Here is a 25,399-nt window from a genome sequence, read left to right as displayed (position 1 = left end):
TAAATTTATGAAGCTATGAATTGTAAATAACAGTAAAGCTTTAAGAATATATAATAGGAATATTTTTTTCGAAATAATAATTTGTTTATATACGTTTTATTATGATCCTCATTTTGTAAAATAAAGCAACAAGTATTTCTTGTAAAATTGTACATAATTATTACATAAATTGCAATATTAATTTTATGAGTGTTACTAACTTTCAATATCTTTCGTACCGAGCACAACAAAAGAAAGTAAAACTTTCACATTTCATAAATTCAACATTTATTAATTTTTTGTGTATATGTGAATTAAAACTTCCGTACTTTCTACTTACAGTATTGAGAATAATATACTTAGGCCAAACGTATGATATTAATCATTCAAATCTAAAAGCTTGAACAACACAAAGTATTCGCAATTTGAAAGTAATCCCAAAACAAATTAATAAATATTACAGATAAATTACTATTTTCGATGTAACGTAACTCCAGTCATCGTGTACTCCGTCGTATATCTTTAACGCATCATCTAGACAAATTTGAACTTGCTTCTGATTTTCCACTCACGGCAGATTGTAAACTCATCATCGACCCTCTGAAAGATAAGGCATACAAGTGTGTTTATTGCATACATTGCATGTAAATTTATTTCGAAATAAAAAATACCTATACTGAACCGAAGGTAACGTTTCATAAAAGTACATAAGTTGCGCTTTGTAACCGCCGATCGAAGGAAGGAATTCTCCAAGATCATCTTGGTTATGCCACTGTAATATATATGTTCCTGCCTCTTGCATTACATGAGTTCCCTGGAAGAAAATACAGTCAATATTTTATTATATCTCTTTTAAAACTTTTATATCATTTAAACACGAAGATGTAACATTTTCCTACTATTATATCTTATCATCTTATTACGTTATTAAGCGTCATTGATATTTGTGTTTGTATTTATATAGAATTACCTGAATACTTTCACCATCGTGGCAAACACTGCTGGATTCAACCTTAACAAGCTGTGTTTTTGCTTCTTTCGTTTCTAATAATTCTGCATTCTCGTCCGTAAAAGTCTTTGAGAAATCTGTAAGAATTATACGCTTTGTTAACGAGAATAACATAAGTTGAAGTTTGACAAAATGTGTCATTATTTTTAAGTACAGCCACTCCCGCAGGAACCTTAGAACCACAGCCTTCGTAGTGAATACCAATGTTGCAACATTTATGTTGATTCCTAATATTTTATTCTATTAAAATTTGTAACTTTATTGATTTCAAACGCATACCTGAAGTTAGGTATTTCTTGTCATCGTTTGCTTGGTACAATACACTAAATACTATGTTGTGCCGCATCACATCAAAGTCCCATGTTAAAATTGATCCTGGATCGTTGGAATGTATTATTACCCGATGTATTTGTCCGCGACTTAAGGTAATGGTATGATACAGGCTCTGTTCTTCGTCAGCGGATGTGGTTTCTAAATCCGATTTATAAAGATGTTTTGGAACAGTTCCTCCTTCGGTGATATAGACCTAACGTTAATAGAACATTTCGTATGAAACGTATAAAACGTTAATAATAATGCATTAATATGAATAATGTAGTTCGATGGTACTGATGAATTAAAAGTACATAGTACAGTAATAATTGTCTTTCAACTTGATTGTGCGGAAACAGAAATTGTGCCACAAGTGTTAACCGATATAGGAGCTTGAGAAAATTGATTTCTTTTCCTTACGTAAACGTTTTCAACAGTATTTTTGATAGGCTCCATTATCAAAATGTAATTAACGTTCCGACATTGTTTAAATCTTAGAAGAAAAACGACTATAATTAGCTCAGACATTTTGCATCTGACTACAGCTTAAATTAAAGGCTTTTAAATGAGAATTCGGAATCACGTTTTACTATAATACGAAATAAAAAATATTTTAATACGCTATAGATAAAAGAATTAGCAATAAAACAAAATAGGACGAAACATTAAATAACACTATAACGTGAAACACATAAAACAAAGATATCAAAATCCTTACGTTACAAGCAGTTGCGTTGAAAATATAAAGCCTTCGAGGTATCATACCGTACATCTCGCATACATTGTCCTATTCGTTAAAATGTATTATGTTTCAATACATTAATTATTATTAGTACTCTTAACAATGTACAGTCTAAAGTAACATCGATATTTAATATTTTGTGGATCGCACAGTTTTCATGAATTAACATGATTTAATTTAAATTTTTATCAATTTTGGGATATTGTGATCATAAAATATAACAAATTGACAAAATTAAATTTGTCTTAAATAAGACAATTTTCTGTGTAATTATATAAATCTTATTAAAAATTATCTTTTCTAATAAAATAATTTATAAATATTTTTGTAATTTTGTTCTTAAGAAGTAAACATGGCGTTAATGCCATCACTTGTATAGGAATGAATTATGAATTTGCATTCTACCAATACAACATTACTACCCTTACCTCGGACAATCCTCCAAGAAAGTCTGGTATAAATTTTGGATCGATGTATTCGCTGAGACTGCCCGAATCTTCTTCTTGGTAATTGGCGCCACAATAAAATATAAATTTCTTTCGTGTGTTTTCGTCTTTAAAACAAATTAACAAAATTTAGATACTTATCTATAAAGCGTTGAAATAATTCTTATAGTCGCCTATAAGAATTATTTACCATGTAAATTATGTACCATTCCGTTCGACTGATGTTGAGGCATTTACCTCAACAACTAGATTATGAATTAACAGGAACATTATACAACAAATATCACACACCGTATAAAAGATCTTCTACTTACTTATGAATGTGCTAATAAGGGTCCACAAAATAGGGAAGCATCTTGGTGCACGCATAAATAGAACACGTCCCATGGTTTCTGGATAATTAATCTCAACGATTTCAATAATACGTAATAAAGCCTGTAATAGAAAATTATTATAAACAATGCTGTTCTAAAAATATTGAAATTTTTAAGTACATTTCATTACTCGGTGTTCGGGCACCCCTGGGAAAAATTTAAATAGGAGATTCTAGAGGCCAAAATAAGACGAAAATCAAGAATACTAATTTGTTGATGGAGGCTTCGTTAAAAAGTTATTAACGTTTAAAGTTTCGCCCGTACTGAATTTTTTTCTAGAAAGAGACTAGGATTTCGAGGTATGTCTATTCACCAAAAATGCTTGTAATTGTGCCCTGTAACTAAATATAATTTTTTTTGTATGATTTGAAATTTTTTAATTTCGTCTAAAAGTTTCAGTAGCTACTCGAATTTTTTTCTCGAAAGTGGGTAGGATTTCAGAGGTATGTGTAATCACCAAAAATGATTGTAACTGAGCCCCAGAACCGAAAATAATTTTTCCAGAACGATTTGAAATTTTTTTTCCGCTGAAAAATTTAGACACCTACTTTGTCGATTTTTCTTAAAAATTTGTTTTTCATTTTTTAATAAATTTGTGTGACGCTCTATAGAAAAGTTGTCTAATACTTCTTTGTAGGTACCCATGGGCTTTGCTTCAGAAAAAAATTTCAATGAGATACCTTTACTATTGTAGGAGTTATGGCCGTTTGAAAATTAGACTAGTTTCAGGGGGTTTTTCTCACTTTATGATGTCAAGGAACGACTTTTTCAATATTGCTAGAATTTCTACATATTCTCCATTAAAATACGCATTTTTTGCACTTTGGAACATTCAAATTCTTCAAACCGTTCAGGAGTTATGACATTTTAAAGATTCGTATGAAATTTCAGCGTAACATTTCTGGCCAGAAATTATATATTCGGTAAGGAATTTTTTTCTCGAAAACGCATAGAAATTTCGGGGTATGTCTATTCACCAAAAATGCTTGTAATTGTGCCCTTTAACTAAATACAATTTTTTTAGTATGATTTGAAAGTTCTCAATTTCGCCGAAAAAGTCCACCTTCCTGAATTTTTTTCTCGAAAATGCGTAGGATTTTAGGAATATGTCTATTTACCAAAAATGATTGCTATTGACCCCTGCAACCGAAAATAATTTTTTCAAGACGATTTGAAACACATGAAATTTCAGAGGAATCGTTCATTTATGATCAGACATTATATTTTCGGTAAGGAATTTTTTTCTCGAAAACGCGTAGGAATTTGGGGGTATATCTATTCACCAAAAATGCTTATAATTGACCCCTGTAACTAAATATAATTTTTTTTGTATGATTTGAAATTTTTTAATTTCGTCGAAAAATTTCACACCTCGAATTTTTTTCTCGAAAGTGGATAGGATTTCAGAGGTATGTGTAATCACCAAAAATGATTGTAATTGAGCCCCGCATCCAAAAATAATTTTTCCGGGATGATTTAAAATTTTGTAATTTAATTTTTTAATAACTTTTTAATAAAGCCTCAGTCGAGAAATTGATATTCTTATTTTGTTCTCTAGAATCTCCTATTAAAATTTTTCTCAGGGGTGGCCGAACACCCTGTATATTCAAAAGAAGCGTTAGAGAAATTAACAAATTGACATTGTCAAACATTAATATTCGGTTAGACTTATGACGATTCTTTATTATTTTTTGATTGAAAATCGATTTCACTTATAATAACGTATCATATTATATAAATATTAATGGGTCGTTTAATACACCCCGTACCTTTATACCTGGTCTCCATAAGTGGCGCATGTTTAAACCTTCTAAATCTATTAATAAAGACCATTGCGAGACTGGGTGGCCAGAAACAGTAGTTGCTTCTTCCATTAAAAGAAGACCCTCTTCACAAATATGCAGTGCCTGTAACAGCATCACCAATTTATATAGTTCATTTTAAATACGTGAATAACAAACTATATATCGTTATATTATAAAAATTTAACTTACTAATAACAGTAAATCATCTTCTCCGATGGATTTTAATAATCCTTTCACGTCCATTTGTCCCATCCTCAAAATATATAATGGCCGTCCATCTAAAAATGTCATAAATAAATACAATAAAAAAATTGCACAGAATTAAAATTTATTGGAAAGCGAAAAGAAATCAAAGAAAATATCAAGATACGAAAAAATTTAATAGAAGCGCGTAAAACATTCCAAAATAACTTTTAATAAGGAAATTACAATTGAATTCTTTTAAAATTAACATTACGCTATAATCTGTTAGAAAATCAAAGAATCGCTTTACAATTTACTGAAAAAAATAGCAATATTCAAAGTTCTGTAATGTACTAATAAAGTTTCTGTAACGCAATCCTATTTTGTTGAGAACGTATTACACAATGCATATAATTTCATAAAAATATGAAACTAAAATAATAAGGAACCTAGCAGGTTCTTCAGTCGAGGGAATGGTGCAAGGCATAATGTAAGAACATAAAAATCCCAAACAGAGCACTATACGGTTTGCTTAATCGATCAGAGATTGCTTATTAATGTTTTCATTTGCTTACAAAGGCAACGTATGCACCGTGCAAAACCGAAAAGATGATTAACGAAACGGTAGAAAGACAAGAGGAGTGAAAAACTCCTTGGGTCGAACATTCCAACAATTCTTTTTCTGCTTTTTCTCTTTTGTAACAATTTTTAAATATTTTTTAATGGTATCGTTCAAGCATGATATTTTGCGTGCTTGTTACAGTACCGATTATAGTGGTATTGGAAGAAAAATAATCCAATATGCTTCTTTCGAAATATCTTTATTCGTTTATCTGTTGGCACAATTTGAGTTTGTTTTACATTTTTAAAAAGACGGATAATCGCCCGTCAGCTTCGCAACATACCAAGCATATCTAGAAAAAATGAAGCGTACAAAACTGTACTGTTTTCACGTTATGTTACTTCAAATAAAGCGTACAAATGAATGTCTCCAAACGTGTTTTTGACGCCTTTTCCCTGAACGTTACTCTACTTACCTCACTATTATTGTACAATATTTCTATTAATAGACTACTCTCTTTGGATATTGATGATCATGTTTAAGATTTAGGGTTGTCGTTACTCTGCACTCGACTTCTATCCGCTGTGCTCGTGACGCAATATGATATGATGTATGGAATTCTTTTCATAGATTGAAGATATTCTAATGAAACTTGCGCTAAAAAAAAAAAATAGAAAAAAAAATCACTACCTTCGGATAATGTGTAGTTTCTACGCGTTACTACTACTTTGTTATAATATATTCATTTTTGCAAATTATGAGACCTACAAAAATAGAAGAATATGCGCTCAACCGATTTTGACAATTATCCAGATTCTGCACTTTATACTTACAATACTTTCAGTTGAGATAAATTAAATATTAGAGAAATCTAGGTTGAAACATCGAAACAGCATTATCGTTTTGGCGTTCGACACTCAATGTTATCAAATAAAGGATCGACGCGTTCACTGTCCAATCTCTTAGCGGCGTATCCAAAAGTATGGCGCTATGACCCGTATACGGGTCATGGACAGTGAATGTGTTAAGATAATGAAGAAGTACGATGATCTGAGAAAGGGACGCGATTGCCTAAGAAGCTCTTAAGAACAAATCTTCTAACTTAATGTCCCACATGAGATATTGTATCTTGAGATTGAAATATTGGGCCAAGTCACAACTAATTTTTGTTTTTCTTTCCGTTCTCTATTAGCTAACACATTCTAATATTAGTTTATTATCCTGTTATTATCTCGTTATCGACCATCTTTTTCCATCTATCTAACAATTTGTCAATTCCATGTGCTCAAAACTTTGTGAGTTTTGACCGTAAAAAAAATGTCCAATAAACTACTATCAGTTTTGCCTGTTCAATGCATTTTTTTTAGAGCTCGAAACAGATGGTAAGAGGATGGAGTAAAACTAACCACTCAAGTTCCATGATTTTTTGTAGCATAAGTAATTTTCTATAAATTTTTCTTCTACGCATTACAATTACTGTGAAAGCATTTCGTTGCAATTTTTAAATTCCAAGGAAGGTTTTGAACTTGGCTCAGGCTGCTCATCTTTTTCAAACTATTGTCATTTACGGACCACGCATTCGTGTATCCATTATTTTGTCTTCAGCAATAAATCTGTCGAAAACTGGTTCACTTTCTTGTCACGATCGTAGACTTATGACAATCATATGGCCTGCTTTGTTTCTATCGCTGAATTCACAGCTTCTTGACTTTCCTGAGTCTTTCTCAGTCCAATTCATCTGCTAATTCCCTCGTTGCTTGCCGTGAATTGTATTGTATTTGAGTTTTTAAAAAGCTATCGTTGAAACTTGCCGTACCTGATCAGCCCTTGTTTCATTTTTGAAACTCGTATCTCCCAAACGAAACTTCACGTAGTAATTTCGCATCACCCGATTTGTTATCACTACTGTACACATCATACACAACGTAGTGACTGTACACTTTCATTTCCATTTTCTTCGAATCAAAACAACGCTATATGCAAGACGTTCAAGCTTCTAACTACTGACCAGAGAATTACACTTACTACGAGCAAAAGTTATCTATAATTGAGGTTTTAAATTTATTTCTGTTACGTAAAGAACAAAACTGATACACATCGTTGTGTATAAGAGCTGCATTTCTTATTGGAACAGGGGAAGCACAAAAAATATAAAAATAGATATCATTGTTGTACATAATGGTAAGTCTAGCATTGCGTCTTTTGCACTCTTGGAAGTTAAAGAGGGCGCTGCGACGCCGCACAGTGGACTGTATTATAGTAATATTTTAACAACTATCGATTAAACACTATTGCACAGCTGTTCAATAATCCAATTTATGATACTATCAGGAGTAATATGACTTTTAAATTTTTAACGACATTACTTACATACTTGCATACTTTATGCACGCAATAATAATAGTTGTGCAAATACCTTTGTCAAAATGGTGCCAGCCGCCAGGAAAATAATTTTTCACGACCTGCGGAGTATCATATTCTTCGAGAAGTTTATCGATTTGATGTTTCTTTCGCCAATGTAACGATTGGGTCAGCATTTCCTTCGCTTTTTCGACTGAAAATTCCGTCGCTTTTAAAAACCGTAAAAGCGTCGTATCTCCAGGAACTGAACTTCCTCTTAATTCTTTTATACTTTGCCAGAGTTGAACAAGTTTACTTTCTTGTATCATATCGAGCTTTCCCAAGTATCTCTCTATGTAATCCGAAGAAAGCTGCATTTCTAGAAAATAACATACAAGTATTAATAAACATATTTACATATCTGTGTAGCAACAAACTATTTCAACAAGTAGCATGTTTTCAATAATATAAAATAAACTAATTTTATTTTAATACGAAAGATTCTTCGAGTAATGTAATATTCGCTGGAACAATGAAAATTTCTAAAATGTTCTAAAAATGTAATTCCTTTCAGTGTAAATTAACCAAATTCAACAGTTGTAAGAATCAAATTACTCTTAAATATCTATCAACTTTGTTATTCTTTATCCTCGTATTAATTTCTCCAGTTTCTTTATCATATTTTAATATTTACTTGCAGACATTTTTTGTATATTCGTAAAGATGGGCCAAATTTTATTCTTTCTAAGAAATCTCAAGCGAAGCATTTAAATTAAAAAAATCCATTTATTGAATGTACAAACAACACGTTAATATACCCGTACCTGTGATTTGTAATTTATTGTCTATACACGTGTAAGCTTCGCTTCTATTATCGGAGTCTTCATTTTCTGGAACATCATTCCTAAACAGAGGGAGTGATAAATATCTGTTAGAAACAAAAATATGAGACGTAGATACTATATAATTTTAAACCTACAACATTTAAACATTTGTCTCTCAAGATCACAGTTGTCCTGCTTTACCCTGTTTATATATAATTAAAAATCATTAATCACATTATAACTGAAACATTATAGAATATTTGAAAATCTATAGTACGCGTTTATCTTTTAAAATTTTAAACTTACTCCTTGTTTAAAGATTTTTCGTTCAGATCTTTCCAAGGAGGCACGTAAACAATCCCCTCCTTTTTTAATTCATTTATAAAATACTCTATTATTTCCTTCCCCTGCAATAAATTATTCAACGTAGAATTTGTTTACGATGATAACGATAAAAATTACAAGAATATTTAATGCTATAAACAATACCTTTGCAATATTCTGAGCGTATTGTTTCATTGCCAATTTTTCCATCGAATTCTCGAAACCGAAGAAATTTTTAATATCTAAACTTGCAGTTTGTTCGAAGCATGTCCATTCTTCATTTTGAGGATGAACCTAGAAAGATTAATTAATCCGTATTAATTAAGTTCGTCATACATGTATTTACATATCATACATATATTTTATGACGATCAAATAACATAAATATACATTTCAAACAGAATTCTGTTGTATTAACCACGTCTACAATTTAAAATTGTAAAAACACGCAAAAATTTGATTAGAAACGTTAGATTCATTCACAAAAAATTTTAAAAAATTCTTTAACGGACATTAATTTTCGAACGAATTTAAAATTTTGATTCGTTTTCTACGAATTTTGCCCAATTTCAAGTCTGTGATTTGGGGATTCCCTAAGCGTATGCGCGCGATTAATCCTCAGAGACCGTTTCAAGAACCGCGGGATACTAAACGAGAGTCGACATCATACGTTGTTTATGGTGATCCAAGGTGAACTTTATACGTTTCATCGCCTAATGCCGTACGTGTAATGTTCGAATCCATGCAAAAAATGGTGAGAGAGAAAACTCTCACTCTCGAATGGTCGTGTACACAGTGTGGAGTCCACATCAATGTTATCAGTTTATGTTACTGTAGCCAGATTTGGTATATTGAGTGCATCGACGGCGACACTAGTAATGACAAACTTCCTTTAGCGTCTAACGGAGTAGTGGGGGAAGCAGCACATCCTACTGTACGGTCCGCACTTCGTGTAACTTCGTGCAACTTCGTGCAACTTCGGGAAATCAAAAAAGAAGGCAACTGTGAGTCATTCCTTCTCGTTCTTGAACAGTCGAAACCCGACCTTGCGACAATCAGCATGCAATTTTTACTCTCCACAACTACCCGAATATTTTTACTTCCCTACCCATTGAGGCATAAGGAATGCGCCGTAATAAAAAAAACTTTTGAAAACGAACCCACGTCCTTTATAATTGCACATAGTAGTCTAAAATAGTATAATTTATTGTTCTTATTGTATACTTCTTGCTATATTAAAAAAAAAGCATGAGGGGAAGGAATCGATCCCACAAACTTTACGTTTCGCAAGCAAATACGCTACTGCGTGAACACCCTCACCAATTTGAAAATATGGTCAAGATTCTGAGTACTCTAGATGTTAGATGGAAAATAAAAATCTATCACTTTTTCTAATCCATGTACAGGGTATTCGGCTACCTCTGGGAACAAATTTAATGGGAGATTCTAGAGGCCAAAATAAGATGAAAATCAACAAATTAGTATTCTTGATTTTCATCTTATTTCGCCCTCTAGAATCACCCATTAAATTTTTTCCCAGAGATAGCCGAACCCTGTATATTAATTAAAGTTACTTGTTTTTTCGATATTTAACGACCCCCGAAGTCTGAATCCGATTCGACACCGAAATCTAAAAACTACATTAAATCGAGTTGCAACTTGCGACTTTACACAAGCCCTGAACAACCTTGCCAAATTTCATCCCAGTTGTTAACGCATTCACTGTCCGGTTTCTCAGCGACGTATCCAATAACGTGGTGTTATGAACCATATACGGGTCATGGACAGTGAACATGTTAACTATGTCCAATCTGACCACACTAGTAATGACAAACTTTCAGCGATCCGACGAAAAAATGTTTTGGGTCAGCTATAAACTGAAATATAAAAAATTGCAAAAAAATTTGTTCAACTATAAAAGGTCAAGGTCACCTTCATTTTTATTAAATGGCACTGCATATTTTTTTGTATATATTATTATAGCTCGCGACAAGACTAACGCTAAAATAGCATTCTTATCATTTGTAACAAGTTTAAGATTATTTATTGTTCTTGTTTTGAACATGTTTTCTCAAAATACTTTTCATTTTTATAAAACATTGTTGGGGCATGTAGCATCGTGATCCAAATGAACATCATATTATTTGCGAACATGTACATTATTTATTTATAGCACCCGGAATCTTTTCCCTAATGGAGAACACACATAAAATTCTATAAATTTTAAATTATACAAGATACTTACAAAATATCTGCACTTTTCGATGACCGACACTCTTGCAGAAAAGCTTTCATTGTATGCTTCTATTTCTAGAATACACTTCTTTCTATTTAATACATTCTTTTGGATAAAGTACACAAAATCTACGCCAATTATCTGTAATGAAAAGAAAAATGATTAATTTTAGTAAAAGAAAATAGTAAACGTTAAAATCTAAATTAAAATAAAAATTAATTAAACAGTAAGAAGATACAAGTCTAAACTATATGTCATTGAAAAACTTTCAAAATTTGTGGATGAAAAATAAAACAATATATTTTTCAATTACTGTCGTTGATACTTACCTTTTTCAAGATATAAGGCGCATCGACGTTTAATTTGCATCTCCTTTCTGTTATTCTGATCGCACCGTTTTTGCTTTCCTCGTCTGAAACTATGTCGCAACCAACAAAAACAGGGATTTGAGGACATGTAGGAAATCTACGCTCATACGCCTATAAATAAAATCAAAATAAAAATTCATATAGAAAATATCGATGATAACGTTTGGCGTACGCAGCGCAAAATAAAGAACGCAACGATCAAACGGTAATTTCAAACAATTTTCTTTTACAAAAGTCAAATTATACGTATCCGTCATAATGTACTTTTGTTGGAAATGATGTACATACATAGTGTTTGTGTTCCGTACAATTGGATCCTTCTATACAGGGTGTTTGGCTACAGGTGTCCGAAACTTTAAGGGGTGATTCTACATGCCAAAATAAGACAAAAATCAAGAATGACAAAATCTCTTCCTAGGCTCTAGTACTTTCCGACATTTAAAGAAAGTATTGTAATAAAACAGAATTTGGAGAATATTATTTTAACGAATAGACACATTTTAAAACTTGCTAATCACACCTTTGCTAGTAACGAGAAAAAATATTTTTTCAATAAGAACATACACAATACAGGATGTAAAAGAATTTAGATACGATTTTCGATACACTAAATATTATTTTACACATATCTGGAATCAGGTATCCTAATTTAAACTCAGATTTCCACTGCGTTTCTATGTCTCTTTTTAACATTTTCTGTAACAGAATACAGGTAAATCTTTCCTTTTCAATGTACTTTGGTCAACGCAAATGCGAATTGCAAACAGTAAAATTTTAATAGCCAAAATGTAATTAGAGTGCCTTAAAATGTGATTTTCAAGAAAGCGTTTTCTCGTTATTATTCTCGATCACAATACTTCCCTTCTTTATAGAGGTAAAAGTAAAAATTCACCTTTAATGTCTCGAAATCAATTTAGAAATATCCTAAGATTTGTAAGATAACTTTACAACCAAGAAAGGAAGAAAAGCTACCAACAAATTAGCAATACTTCTTAAAGGATCTAACTTCTAACATTTTTACAGAAAATTATCGCAAGTTACAAAGTATACAATATAGTAGCGATAAAAGAACCAGTTATTTTCTACAAACGATGGTCGTTCGAAGTCTACGTGCTTGTAAAATTTGGGAAATGAAATACAAAATTATGGGCGTTTGCTACTGTAATTTTAATATTTATTTTAAAAATGCTACAAGTACTGCGGTGGAAGAACACAAACAAGACTTAATCGAACGAATCAGCATTTCTTGATAATGATCCAGTCCCATAATAATGGTACTTAATTTCTTTGTCTGATATTCCGTTATCATAATTATATACCAGTAATGGATATGTATTATGATTCTATCAAAAGAAACATAGATACTTTTGCTAAATTAGTTTATGAATCGTATCAAAGAGAAAAATAATTTCAGATTAATCGTGACATATACAATTAAGAACTAAAATATTTCTGTTGTTTCTAACGGTCCAAGAAATTTTTTGAGACGTCAATGGACAGGTTTGCGTTTACTTTTTTAATTGCAACTTCGAATACATTTTATTTTTAAATTTATCGTCAATACAAATTCGTGTATATTATATAATTATTATTTCGCTATGGATAATATGTTAATTTAAAAATTCAAAAATAATAAAAGTACGAATATCGAAAGAAAATTGAAATAAAATGAATGATACATAGAAAATGTTATTATTAAAATAAGAAAATAATATAAATAAACGCACCATCATCACAAGTGGAAATGGATGTTTGTACACCCTTACAGGTGATGTATATTGTTGAACCATATCAGAACGAACTTTCCTTACAGTCTGTTAACCTAGGTTTAAATGCATTCTAGTACAAGAATAATGTAAATAATTTAACTAAATAAAACCAATCGATTGTATTAACTGACCTATCGGTAAACAAAATTCATAGGTTACCATAACTTAAATCTTAATCCACTTTTGACTTTACATAATCTGTATGTCACTACACTTGGTAATGTTATGAAAATACTTAAATAAATTACTGAAAATCATAAACTAAACTTCATTTAACTGTTTTCCTGCACTATATTCTATAAAGATACACCGATTCTAAAAAAAACTCAAACGTTGTCTACTTAACTAGTTGCATTAATTTCCAAACGCAATAGATGGCGTTTATTTAAGCTGCTCGTGAATAATAGCAGGCTCGAGCCAAGGTCGAATCATTTCAAATCGATGTCATGACGTAACATTCGACACACTGTTTAAATTTTAACAGTTGCATTTATAGTAAGCAGTGTACACATTATTTATAATCACTTCATAAATAAATAACGTACTTTGGCAATTTAAGGAAAAAGCTGTACAGTTTTCTAACTTCAACGTAACTGTTTATAATTTTTTGTAAACAGTTTCTTTACTTATAAATTACTTAAATGTGTTTTGGAAATTCACGAACTCAATTATTTATTTATAAGAAATTTGCAAATAATTTATACATCGCTTATAAATGTTTATAGTATTACCTAATACATTATTTTAGAAATAGCGAAGTTAATTATTTGTTTGTAAAAAATTTGTAAACAATATACGCACTAGCAGAGCTGAGGCTAATGTAGGTTATGTTATTATTGCCTATATATACATATGCATATATCGAAATCAAATTAAAATCATATGTCAAAGACGAAAAAACTAAACATCTGAAATATGTAAATACGTATATGTATATGTATATATATAATAAATGACATATCCAAAAAACATTCTAATCAAATTGCAAGTTGTGATTATCAGATTTTTTTATGTACTTCCATTTAGTTTGTGTGGTTTAGGTTTAAATTTAAGTTTAAGTTAAGGACTGTCTTTGTAAAATTATAGGTAAGTTTAAAGAGAAAAAGAAATCTCAACAATTGACAAGACGGATGATTGTCCATAGGCCTTAAAAAAACGTCAACATACATTTTATAAATTCGTAATTTTATATTTCTTCTTGTAAAAATGATTAGGCCTACTAATAAATTAAAATGTTTTAACAATAACGTAGCATTCAGTCTTATGTTAAATATTCAATGTCTTATGTTTTACAAACGTATACGAAAACTCCTGCAAACAGCAATAAACATGTTAATAGAAGTAAATAGAGAATTCCATTGCACTATTAAAGCAAAACGAAGCACGACAAAGTTATTGCAAATCTTACATAGAGAAATCGTTGCTTTTTTCAATAATATGTTCAAATTCTGCAAAACTTAACGCACCATCGTCATCTAGATCTGCTTCGTCTAATATACACTGTAAAACTTGTTGCATATCTGTTTCTGTTAATCTTTGAGAAGCAGTGAGTCTATCTACAACCTGTTTTAAATCTCCGATGCCAAGCATGTCGTCGCCGTCAAAATCTATATGTAACATACCATTAATTAATTGACGGATACAGTTTGTAAAAAAATTCAGTACGAAATATTACCAAATATTCTGAAAGCATGTTCTGCCTTCACAGCTTTTGGAGCTGCATTACTAAACACAGACATCATGTCCAAGAAATCTTCAAAAGTACAATCCCCATCTTGACTAGAACTGAAAACTTTGCAAATCCTATCTCCGAAAGGATTTACTCTTAATTCAGGGTATTGTAAGATTTTAGACATTGAAAGTTTAGCGTTTCTATTGTGACCAACTTTTTCTGGAGCAAGTGCTTTAAATTTTTTATGCGCACTATCGTAAAAGAGAATTTAAAAACTATAAATCAGCAATTCATACTGAAATGTATCTTTAAAAGAATTTTTCTTTATCCTAATATTTATATAAAAGATATACTATTTACGTACAATTAATGTAAAAAATTATTTAAATATACTTACTGCAAAACTTCTTTTTTCGTAAAATACGTTAAATCCTACAACATGAAGCGATATTAAATAAGATTTATATAAAATACTTTATTACGATTATAACGTGCCTGATAGTCCTGCAGTTCATCTTCGGTAAATTGGCTTTTACCTATTCCCATTTTTATCCTTTAAATTAATTTACGATCTTTAAACTATTTTATGACATTATAATGCATATTCCCTAAAAATACTAACTTTCTAGTATTCTAAGCAGCACGCTTACCCGGCTTACCGTTCTTCGAGTCGGCAAGGATCAATAAACTTACAGAATATCTATCATCTCGAGATAAATTTATGTTATCTGTAATAAACTAATATGCAATTATTTACATCTTGTTCTGTCCATTACTTGTAATCGATTATTCGTTAAATGCGATATAAGTAAATTAAAGCGAAGATGGTACGCGATTAATTAAATGTTATCTACCATGAAACGAGTATCGCCATGGTACTACCACATCTTCCTTCGTATCATTTTATCCGACTAAACTATCCTTACTTGACCTTGTCGTTTTAAGTTACTTGCAAAATGAGTGGACTATTCGAATCAATTGAATCTAATATCGTTTTCATTTCTATTTATAATAATTCAAAACATTTTAAAAAAGACATTTCATTTTTGAAAAATATATGTTTGATTTAAAAGGTCATTATCTGACAATGGGAGCTTGGGGAACAGGCAGATAATAAAATGAGACTGTAATAATGTCAACACAATTCACTATTGGTACAATGTAAACAAAAGTATCGCTTATCTCCTAACGTACCATAACGCAGTACAGTTCCCAGGAGACTGGCCCACGAGCGAGGCCGAGAACCAATCACCATTTCGGTTCACGTGCCCGTATCGCCCCACTCCTGGACTCTGTATAGCGCTGCTCGATCGCGCTTGCGCTCTGTTGCAAGTTACAACCCCAGGCGTTGAACACTACTGTACTCACAAGTTATGAGTCATAACCAGTCTGAGGATTTGACATATGTATACAGGGTGTTATAGCTACCCCTGAAAGAAATTTTAATAGGAGATTCTATGAGCCAAAATAAGACAAAAATCAAGAATACCAATTTGTTGATTGAGGCTTCGTTAAAAAGTTATTAACAGTTGCGCCTTTAGATAGGCAACCTGCGTACAGCTGCGTGCGCATGTTAGCGGTTCTCAGTCAGCATGAGAAACTCTACTTAGTGACGTATCGACAGCCTCACAGTTTTGTTAGTGAGAACCACTATCATGCGTACGCAGCTGTTCACAAATTGCCATTCTACAGGCGGAATTTAAAACGTTAATAACTTTTTAACGAAGCCTCGATCAACAAATTGGTATTCTTGATTTTCGTCTTATTTTGGCCCCTAGAATCTCCCATTAAAATTTTTTCCAGGGGTGATTGAACACCCTGTATACCACATTATTTTCGAATTAGAGAAATTGTTCAAATTCAATTGTAAAATCTCGTAGAACATACACTAAAGAGAATTACGTTATTGCAAACGAAAATGATCGACAGTTCAATTTTAAAACTTTACCTAGAAATCTTTTCCAAATTCTAAACAAAGATTCACAAAATTTTTGAATCTATAGAATCTTCAGGTGATCTCACTTTTTTCATTAAACAAGAAAGTAAATGGATTCAAGGTTAAGGTAGAATATTAAAGCTACTCATTCTTTTTATTAATTTACAATTTTAATAGGTGTATCTATTACATCATAAAGGTCATATTCAATTATTACATTATAAAATATACTAGAAATAATACAGTATTTTATTCACTTTCTTTGTGATTACTATATTATTAATGTTTTATAATGATCTATAAACATCCGTTACCCTAGTTTTAGATACTATTTTTTTACAAAATTTTATGTATCTTGCTAAGAAAATAACTAATAACAAAACTAATATTCTTTTTCCTGGAGTATGGAAATTGTACATGTATACATATATATATAGATAGATAGAAGTGTTGGCACAGTATGCTCATAATTAGAAGAATAATATGTTTTGTTAAAACTCTAATAAAATCAGTCAATTTTGCTAGCTACTTTGTTATTATATTACATGGATCATATATTTCATACTTTGAAATAATATATAGATTTTTACAAATGACTTTAGACTGTAGAAAAAGATTATTTAATATTTCTCATAAAATAATTGTCTTATAATGTTATAACAATTAAGTATTATTCACAATCTTTGCTTCGTCATTTCAATTTCAATCTATAACATTATCTAATGTATTAATTACTATTAGTTAATGGTAACCGAGTAATAGTTCTTTTAGTATCGGTTCCTTTAGTAACATTTTGATAAATATCCACAATTTGTGGATGCAATTGTCTTTACGTTTCAGGTACAAAAAAATTAATTACAGTCTTCGATTAGAATGTTTGAATGGGAATAGTATCTTGAATTTTATATCTAATATTTATAATTTATATGGAAAACAAGTATTTTCATAATTCCTCGATACGAGATTTTAATAATTTATGTAAAGATGCCACGTCTGGTTGCATAAAAGTATCTGTAGAACCAGCTGCTGGAAATACATGATTTAATATAGCATAGTAATGAAACCCAGCTGCTGCGGCAACAAATAGATGCCAAATTGCATGTGCACATGGTACGCGACCATCAGATTTAAAAAACACCAGTCCCAAAATGTAAATAAGTCCTCCCATTTTCAGTTCAGTGATATTGTAATAATTGTACTGTAAGCATTAACATACACATTTTTAATCCTTTCGTGATTATTAATTTCGCTGTAATTGCACAAGGTACTATTTTAGAAGTATTTATAATTATGTACTTACAACATTAATAATCGCAATGCTGGGACCAATTCCCATAAGTAAATAAATAAGTGTCTCTAACATTTTATATTGTTCGTGAAAAATTTGTTGATAAAGTATTCCCAATATTGCCATTATCCAAATAGCATAACGCATTACACAGAGTAATTCATCATCTGGGAAATGATCTATGTTTAACCAAGGAAAATAGCTAGCAGCGATAAAAATGTAAATCATAGCACGATCAAAACGATGCAACGCATCTTTAAGTTGCCTGTAATATAACTCTACGTAAACGTTTCATTCCTTGTTATTACCATGCGAATGAAGAACGATGTTTCTACATATATAAGTACCTGTTATAATTATAGTAATGCATACTATGGAAAAAAGTTGATACCACGAAAACAAGGATCAAAGATGTACCGTATACGTAAGCAGATACTAATTGTCTCCATGTTGTAGAACGATGAACAAGTTCTAAACCACCTATGACAGACGGTACGACCCAAATTCCATGAGTAGCCACATTTGCTACGTGTTCTATAGAAGTAGGCGTATATGCCTCGTTTGTACATGCCCGAGGATTCATCCATTTTATTCTGTAAAAATGTAATGTCTTTATACGATTCATCTCTTTCCAACAATTATTTCTGTTTATTGATGCAAAACAAATACAATACAATATACACTACAATACAATCTATTAATACTTAAACTACTGTATACATATATACATATTACATGTATTTATTACTAAATAAAGAAACATTATTATACATAGAAACAAATGACTACTTCGGTAATCGAAACTAACCCTAGTGCAGTATAGTGGAGTCATTTTTATCCAAGTAATCACTTTGAACAATTTTTAACTATGGACTATAGAAATTCGTAGTTTAGGTCGACATTCTCAGAACTAGATAAACTTATTTGTTATCGGTTGTTCGTTTGCAAACGTTAATTTTTAAATAACCCTGCAAAGGTCTTTGACACTGTTAGTAACCTAAATATACAATTATTATGTAAAAATATTTTTATACAGGGTGTTCAGTCACCCGTGGGAAAAATTTTAATGCAGGATTCTGGAGGCCAAAATAAGACGAAAATCAAGAATATCAATTTGTTGATTGAGGCTTCGTTAAAAAGTTATTAACGTTTAAAGTTCCGCCTGTGAGGCGGCAACCTGCGAACAGCTGCGTGCGCATGATAGTGGTTCTCACTAACAAAACTGTGAGGCTGTCGATATATCACTAAGCAGAGTTTCTCATGCTGAGTGAGAACCACTGTCGCGCGCACGCAGCTGTACGCAGGTTGCCTATCTAAAGGCGCAAGTGTTAATAACTTTTTAACGAAGCCTCAATCAACAAATTGGTATTCTTGATTTTCGTCTTATTTTGGCCTCTAGAATCTCCCATTAAAATTTTTCCCCAGGAATGGCCGAACACTGTATTTTTAGTAAAACTATTTGTAGTACAAAATATTGTTATTATTTTATTTGGCTGGTCTATATGCATTATATGCGGAAAGATATTTTCCAAACACATAAGATAGGACATTAAATTTGCCCATTTAAGTTATACATGTGTATCTACTATTGTTAGCAACAAGAAAAATTAAGGTTACAAAATTGTATAGTTTTGAGACTACTGTCCTTATTTCTATCTAGGAAATCAAAATTTCAAATTCGTTCTTAAATTAACTTTTACTCGTGACTTCGCTCATCTATCTCGAATTTGGTAGAAGATAAAAAAAAAGCTAAAGACAGAAAAATTGAACAGTCCGTTAATGTTTATTTTTTACGACGTAAATTTTTTCATCAGTGAAATCGCATTTGTTTTTGTTTTTATTGAAAAGAAAAATATTTAAAGTTCAACTCTTTTGAAACGATGTAAAGGAAGGTGACACGATACGGTAGATATTGTTTGCATTTAATGATGTTCTTGTTTTTTAATTTTATAATCCATAAACCAAAAACGTCTGCTTAAATCTGTTTTATTTTTTTCAGATTTTTCACAAAAGGCTGTATCTGATCTTTATAATGAAATATAGTTGGTGGAGGGTGAAAAAGTAATGCGCTTTTATATTTTCTTTACAAAAAAGTAATTAGTTAATTTAATCAATATCCCGATAATTAGTGTTAGTGATTAGGTTAGGTTTGGCTATATTTTACATCGATACTATGTATATACATATAAGTTAGGTTAGATGAGTATATTATTAATATTGATTAAATTAAATCTTGTTATCAACCCGTTATACAGGGTACTCAGCCACAACTGGGAAAAATTTTAATGGGAGATTCTAGAGGCCAAAATAAGACGAAAATCAAGAATACTAATTTGTTGATGGACGCTTCGTTAAAAAGTTATTAACGTTTAAAGTTCCGCTCGTACTGAATTTTTTTCTAGAAAGTGGATAGGATTTCAGGGGTATGTGTATTCACCAAAAATGATTGTAATTGATCCCCACAACCAAAAATAATTTTTTCGGGATGATTTGAAATTTTTTAATTTAATTTTTTAGTAACTTTTTAACGAAGCCTCAGTCAAGAAATTGATATTCCTGATTTTCGTTTTATTTTGGCCTCTAGAATGTCCCATTAAAATTTTTCTCAGGGGTAGCCGAACACCCTGTATACATATAAGTTAGGTAAGATGAGTATATTATTGATATTGATTAAATTAAATCTTGTTATCTACCCGTTATATATGCTCGTCTGTCAGTCACAAATATCTCAAGAACTGAAGCCAAACGACAATAACGACAATTATTGTTCAGATAAAAGTTTTTAGTAAACATACTAAAAAATCATCGGTACCACTCCATGGATACTACAGTTCCTTAAAATTTATAATCTTTTTTGTAAAAAAAAGAAATGTAAATGTCTCTTAAATACTGAAACATAGCCTTTTTAAAAAGAGACCATAAAAAAATGAACAGATTTAGGGCAAAACCACTAAGTAAACACCTCTTCAATTGCCCTAATACCTCAGCTAAATAAAATACAGTATAAATCTCAATAACTTTTGAATCGACTCGTAACATTGATAACACTCCATCGTAGTGTTATAGAACAAATGAAAATCTTCTTTGTTCAAAGATATATTATTAATTTTTCAACAACAGCGAATGCTTGGCATTGTGTTTAATTTTTACATAATATATTATTGTGAATCGGCAATCCATGTAACGATTTATATTTTTGCATTTTAAAATAGTAAACATAATTCTTCTGCTAAACTAATGATAGTTGATTAATACTTTTGACAGCAGTTTGGTAATAATAAATTATATTTCAACATTGCTTTCGTCATTCTTACTAGTTGTTATTTTTGGTAACTAAACTTTCCAATTTATAAAATATGCGATCTGTGTATGTTATTGTATTACTATTTATATAAGCAGAGACAGGAGGATTTATAAGAATTACACAGTCTAAAGTAAAAGAGTTAATGAATTATACAAGCATTATGGTTTGTTAGCAAAACTACTGCTTTAGCACGAACACACACAACTACACATTATAGCTTACTTATCTCTGCTTCATTACACTTTTTATTTCTTCTTGTTTACCCCCCCGCCCCCCCTACTTACATTATCTGTGTCTGCGTATGTGTAATAATTCATTAATAGTATAGTATCAAATCGTATAATACCTACTTGTTAGTTTATGTTCGACGATAACATTCCATGTATTTTGAAATATTGTAAAGATTTGATTATTTGGTGTCTGTATAATTTGGACATTCCGTTCAATGACTTTATGCGTTTGTCCATTTTCAAGCAAGATAACGATGCGCTTCGTTTAAATACGCTGAATTAAAATACCCAATACATGCAAAATTTAAAATCTACTAGCATACAGAATGAAATTTAACAAGTGTATTGTGTTTGTTAAGTTATGTAAGGAAATTAATTTTTTAAGGTTTCATACAGCTGTACAAAGGTAATATAATACAGAATAACATGCTAGATTAAAAACTGAAAATTTTATTTGTTAGAACACTTTACAAATAAAGAAATAAAATATAAATAACAATTTATAACTACATATATACATACCATGCAAAGATTAAATATTGTCAATCAATGTTTCCAAAAATATTACATGTTAATTTAAACGATCATTATTTTGACAACCGAGTAAGTTGAGCAAGTTAATGTACAATAAAATATGAGCAGATTAATACTTGTTAATTACTAATAGCTGTCATATCTTACTCTTTGATGCGTTGAATCTGTAAAACGTTTTTTATTGGCGCCGCTATAAGTTGAAGGCTAGAAGTATCCATGACGTTTTCGGAAACAAATGTTTCACCGCATTAAATGTCAATAGGTATCTATCAGTTTAAGCATCGAACTAAAATATTAATTAATATAATTATTTTACCTCGTGTCTTATACAATCAACTATTTCACATGGAACAGTAAATCGATACTAACAAGACTTCTACGCAAATATATTTCATTCTGCATAATTTACTTATTAATCTTTGACCCTTCCGAGCAGTCAGTATACTGTTATGAGGAAACTGCCCCTTCACTCACACTAATAGACAGCAGTGATGTCAGACAGGGCACGCACTGCGTGCACCGAGAACTCCTCATTCCACTTTCGACAGTATGCCAAATCGCGTGTATGTGAGCTCGTAGAGTTTCGGAGAGTCGAAAAAGACAAACTATCGCTCGCCCTCTTCGTCGATTCTCCGAAGCTGTCCGAAGTGATCGCGAATGAACTTCGGACCGTCTCGAGGGAGTCGAAAGAGAAAGACTCCCATTTACTTTCTTCCTCGACTTACCGAATAGGCTGAAGTGAGCGTCGCATTTCGAATAACTTCGAGGAGTGGAGAAAGAAGAAAAATGTGAGTCTCTCCTTCTTGCTCTTGAACAGCTAAAATCCGAGAACGCATCAACGGTATACAATTTCGAATTTCGACTGACCAGGCATTTTTATATTATTTTGCATTATTAGGAAATAAGAAAGTATGTATAGCATTCAATAATAACTAATAAAGCAAAATAATATTTACAAGAAGCAATTGCAGGAATCAAAAACCATAAATAAGGAATTGTTCTCACGAAAACGCTTGCACTGTAACTGCAACGTAAGGATGAAAATAAATTATTGTCACGACACGTGAGCACATGCGATGTCTCTGATATATAAATACACATATTTACACGATACTTATGTATGAAAAAGGTAACTGCAATTTCGCTTCCACATTGACAAGGATGATGCGTGCGAACTTGATCGTGATATGACACGAGAATAATGTTTTCTCGCTCTAATCCGTAAAGGGAAGGTTTACGAGGTCGTCGTCATATGCGGCAATAATCGCAATTTACTTACTGTTTCTAGAAAAAACTTGTGGGTAGATGTGTTATTCAATAAGATACAGTGATGTGCGGTGACAAGAATATTCTTATTTTCTGTTTGGCTGGTGAAATCTTCGCTCGAAGTTCCAATTCTCAGTTACATATTTCGTCTAGCTCGTTGTTTCATTTACACTGGTAAAATTTCGAAACAACCCTGATTGGTCAAACCTATGCGTTGGGCCTTTTCAGTCAGAGCTGTTCGTTTTTTCGAATCACTGCCTTTTCCTTACATCCTTGCTGTGCTTGTTTTTGGAACGGCGAGGTGATGGAGGAGGAGCTCTATGTTTCACCGCAGGATTTCATTCGAGCCACCTGCGCTGGACTCATTTGGCAAAACTCCGATGGGAACGCTTTGAGTGTTCTCCGGAAATCCCTAATTTACAACGGTCTCTATTTGCTGTTAAGAGACTTAGGAAAAGAATTTACTAAAAACATTCGCTACGCAGGTCCGGAAAATATCTCCTCAAAAACAGCTTCGACGAACGAGAGTCGTAAATTACGTGGGTCATTTGCACGCCACGCACCCGTTTGGTTGTCCAGGCGGCAGGAGACGTGAACCCCTACGTGGCGCGTCCCCAGGTGGCGAATAGGGGCAGTCGCTGGGATGGGATGCGAGAATGAGGTCATCAACCTGAGAAGGCTGGTGGCCGCATCCTCGCATGGCATCCCGGAGGTTGAAGCGAAAACTCCCACGGACCAAACACCGGTATGAATGTGTTGCGTGTGTAAATGTGTGTGTGAGTGGACTGAGGCATGGGATATTTGCCGCGGGTTTTATCTGAGGCCGCCGGTTGGCCAGTTAGCCGCGGGTAAGTCCGACGGCTGGCGTGGCCTCTTTCTGTGAGATAGTCATGACACAGAAGGAGGCCACCCCGGAGGAGGCCAGGGCGAGGCAACCTTCGCCTCCTGGCCCCTCCAATAGCTCTGAGGTCCTGAGGGACCTCTAAGAGGTGGGGCGGCCCGTTAGCTTTCACCTTCGGCCACCACGTCGGTGGCTGGGGGATGGGCCGCCCCTGGGGGCTGCAGGTGCTCGGTGCGAGGGCTCCGAGCACCGAAGGCAGCCCCGGGGCCGCGGGCGTCGGGTGACCTGGCGTCCGGGGCGGAGAAATCAGGGGGTGAGGGACACGTTGTCGTTCCCCCCGGGATGGGCCTCGACAGGCAAGGCAAGGCGGGGGACTCTGTGATGTCTCACTAAAGTTCCCGGTCCCCCGCCGCAGCGCCGGAGAACGGTCACCGTGGGGTTTTAGCCGGTAGGAGTCCTCCTCTACTTAAGGGCCTCGGGGTGTCCATGAGGATTTCCCTACGTTAAAAAAAAAAAAGAAAAAAAGTCCGACGGCCAGCGGCTTAGTTCCATGTCACGGGGCCGCGGGCGCTGGTAACCAGGCGCCTGCGGTTGAGTGGGAAGAGTGCCTCTGGGAGGGGCCTGAAAAGGCACGGCGCGGCGGGGGACTCTGTGATGGCTCACTAGAGTTCCTGGTCCCCCGCTAGGCGCCTGAGGATGGTCACCGTGGAGTTTTAGCTGGTAGAAGTCCGGCACTACCCGCTGGCCCTCCCTTCGGGCGTGTCCATGAGGATTTCCCCACGTACAAAAAAAAAAGAGCCATAACGACCGGACGTTACAATACTTTTCTTATACATACCGATATAGTAGGTCAGAGATTAAAAATGCCTGGGTCGTCGAAATTAAAAATCGTATGCCACCTGTCGCGGGGTCGGGCTTCAACTGTTGCAAAAGCGTGAAGGAGAGACTCACGCTCGCCTTCTTTCTCGATTTCCCGAAGTTGCACGAAGTGCCGAGTTCGCGTACGCAAAGCCTGTGTATTAGAATGTGTCTGTTTCCCCACCGTTTCGTTTGGG

At 33.0% G+C, this 25,399-nt stretch overlaps 3 protein-coding genes across 16 annotated transcripts; all 3 read right to left on the bottom strand.

Annotated features, from left to right (window-relative positions):
* Nucleotides 1-80: 80 nt before the first annotated feature.
* Retm (real-time) lies at nt 81-13,647 on the bottom strand. 3 transcript variants are annotated; one of them, XM_076779483.1, is made up of 16 exons: nt 13,405-13,647; nt 13,232-13,343; nt 11,466-11,615; nt 11,146-11,277; nt 9,066-9,194; nt 8,883-8,983; nt 8,577-8,656; nt 7,829-8,131; nt 4,857-4,945; nt 4,632-4,769; nt 2,803-2,923; nt 2,471-2,595; nt 1,268-1,514; nt 950-1,065; nt 651-793; nt 81-579 (listed from the first exon to the last, which is right to left on the bottom strand). In XM_076779483.1, the coding sequence occupies exons 2-16, from the start codon at nt 13,292-13,294 to the stop codon at nt 510-512; spliced, it is 2,007 nt and encodes a 668-aa protein (XP_076635598.1). In that variant the 5' UTR covers nt 13,295-13,343; nt 13,405-13,647; the 3' UTR covers nt 81-509. The 3 variants fall into 3 exon arrangements, with proteins under 3 accessions (XP_076635598.1, XP_076635597.1, XP_076635599.1); XM_076779482.1 differs by having other exon boundaries at nt 13,232-13,326; XM_076779484.1 differs by having other exon boundaries at nt 13,232-13,318.
* A 104-nt stretch (nt 13,648-13,751) lies between these two features.
* On the bottom strand, nt 13,752-16,132 carry LOC143349032 (calcium and integrin-binding protein 1). Of its 5 annotated transcripts, XM_076779884.1 has the most exons (7): nt 15,800-16,132; nt 15,596-15,673; nt 15,441-15,498; nt 15,343-15,377; nt 14,949-15,196; nt 14,682-14,880; nt 13,752-14,584 (listed from the first exon to the last, which is right to left on the bottom strand). In XM_076779884.1, exons 3-7 carry the CDS (start codon nt 15,489-15,491, stop codon nt 14,563-14,565), a joined length of 555 nt encoding a protein of 184 aa, XP_076635999.1. In that variant the 5' UTR covers nt 15,492-15,498; nt 15,596-15,673; nt 15,800-16,132; the 3' UTR covers nt 13,752-14,562. The 5 variants fall into 5 exon arrangements, with proteins under 5 accessions (XP_076635999.1, XP_076635996.1, XP_076635998.1 ...); XM_076779881.1 differs by having other exon boundaries at nt 15,568-16,132; XM_076779883.1 differs by having other exon boundaries at nt 15,441-15,524; nt 15,596-16,132.
* Nucleotides 16,133-17,045: 913 nt separating this feature from the next.
* LOC143349000 (monocyte to macrophage differentiation factor 2) lies at nt 17,046-22,800 on the bottom strand. 8 transcript variants are annotated; one of them, XM_076779819.1, is made up of 6 exons: nt 22,385-22,527; nt 21,824-21,977; nt 18,978-19,166; nt 18,517-18,762; nt 18,182-18,434; nt 17,046-18,079 (listed from the first exon to the last, which is right to left on the bottom strand). In XM_076779819.1, the coding sequence occupies exons 4-6, from the start codon at nt 18,750-18,752 to the stop codon at nt 17,825-17,827; spliced, it is 744 nt and encodes a 247-aa protein (XP_076635934.1). In that variant the 5' UTR covers nt 18,753-18,762; nt 18,978-19,166; nt 21,824-21,977; nt 22,385-22,527; the 3' UTR covers nt 17,046-17,824. The 8 variants fall into 8 exon arrangements, with proteins under 8 accessions (XP_076635934.1, XP_076635935.1, XP_076635938.1 ...); XM_076779820.1 differs by lacking the exon at nt 22,385-22,527 and adding an exon at nt 22,226-22,378; XM_076779823.1 differs by lacking the exon at nt 21,824-21,977 and having other exon boundaries at nt 18,978-19,042; nt 22,385-22,507.
* Nucleotides 22,801-25,399: the final 2,599 nt, after the last annotated feature.

The sequence above is a fragment of the Colletes latitarsis genome, chromosome 12 (genome assembly GCF_051014445.1).
Source record: "Colletes latitarsis isolate SP2378_abdomen chromosome 12, iyColLati1, whole genome shotgun sequence".
In the NCBI taxonomy this organism is placed as follows: Eukaryota; Metazoa; Arthropoda; class Insecta; order Hymenoptera; family Colletidae; genus Colletes; species Colletes latitarsis.
This window is presented reverse-complemented; position numbering and strand designations above follow the sequence as displayed.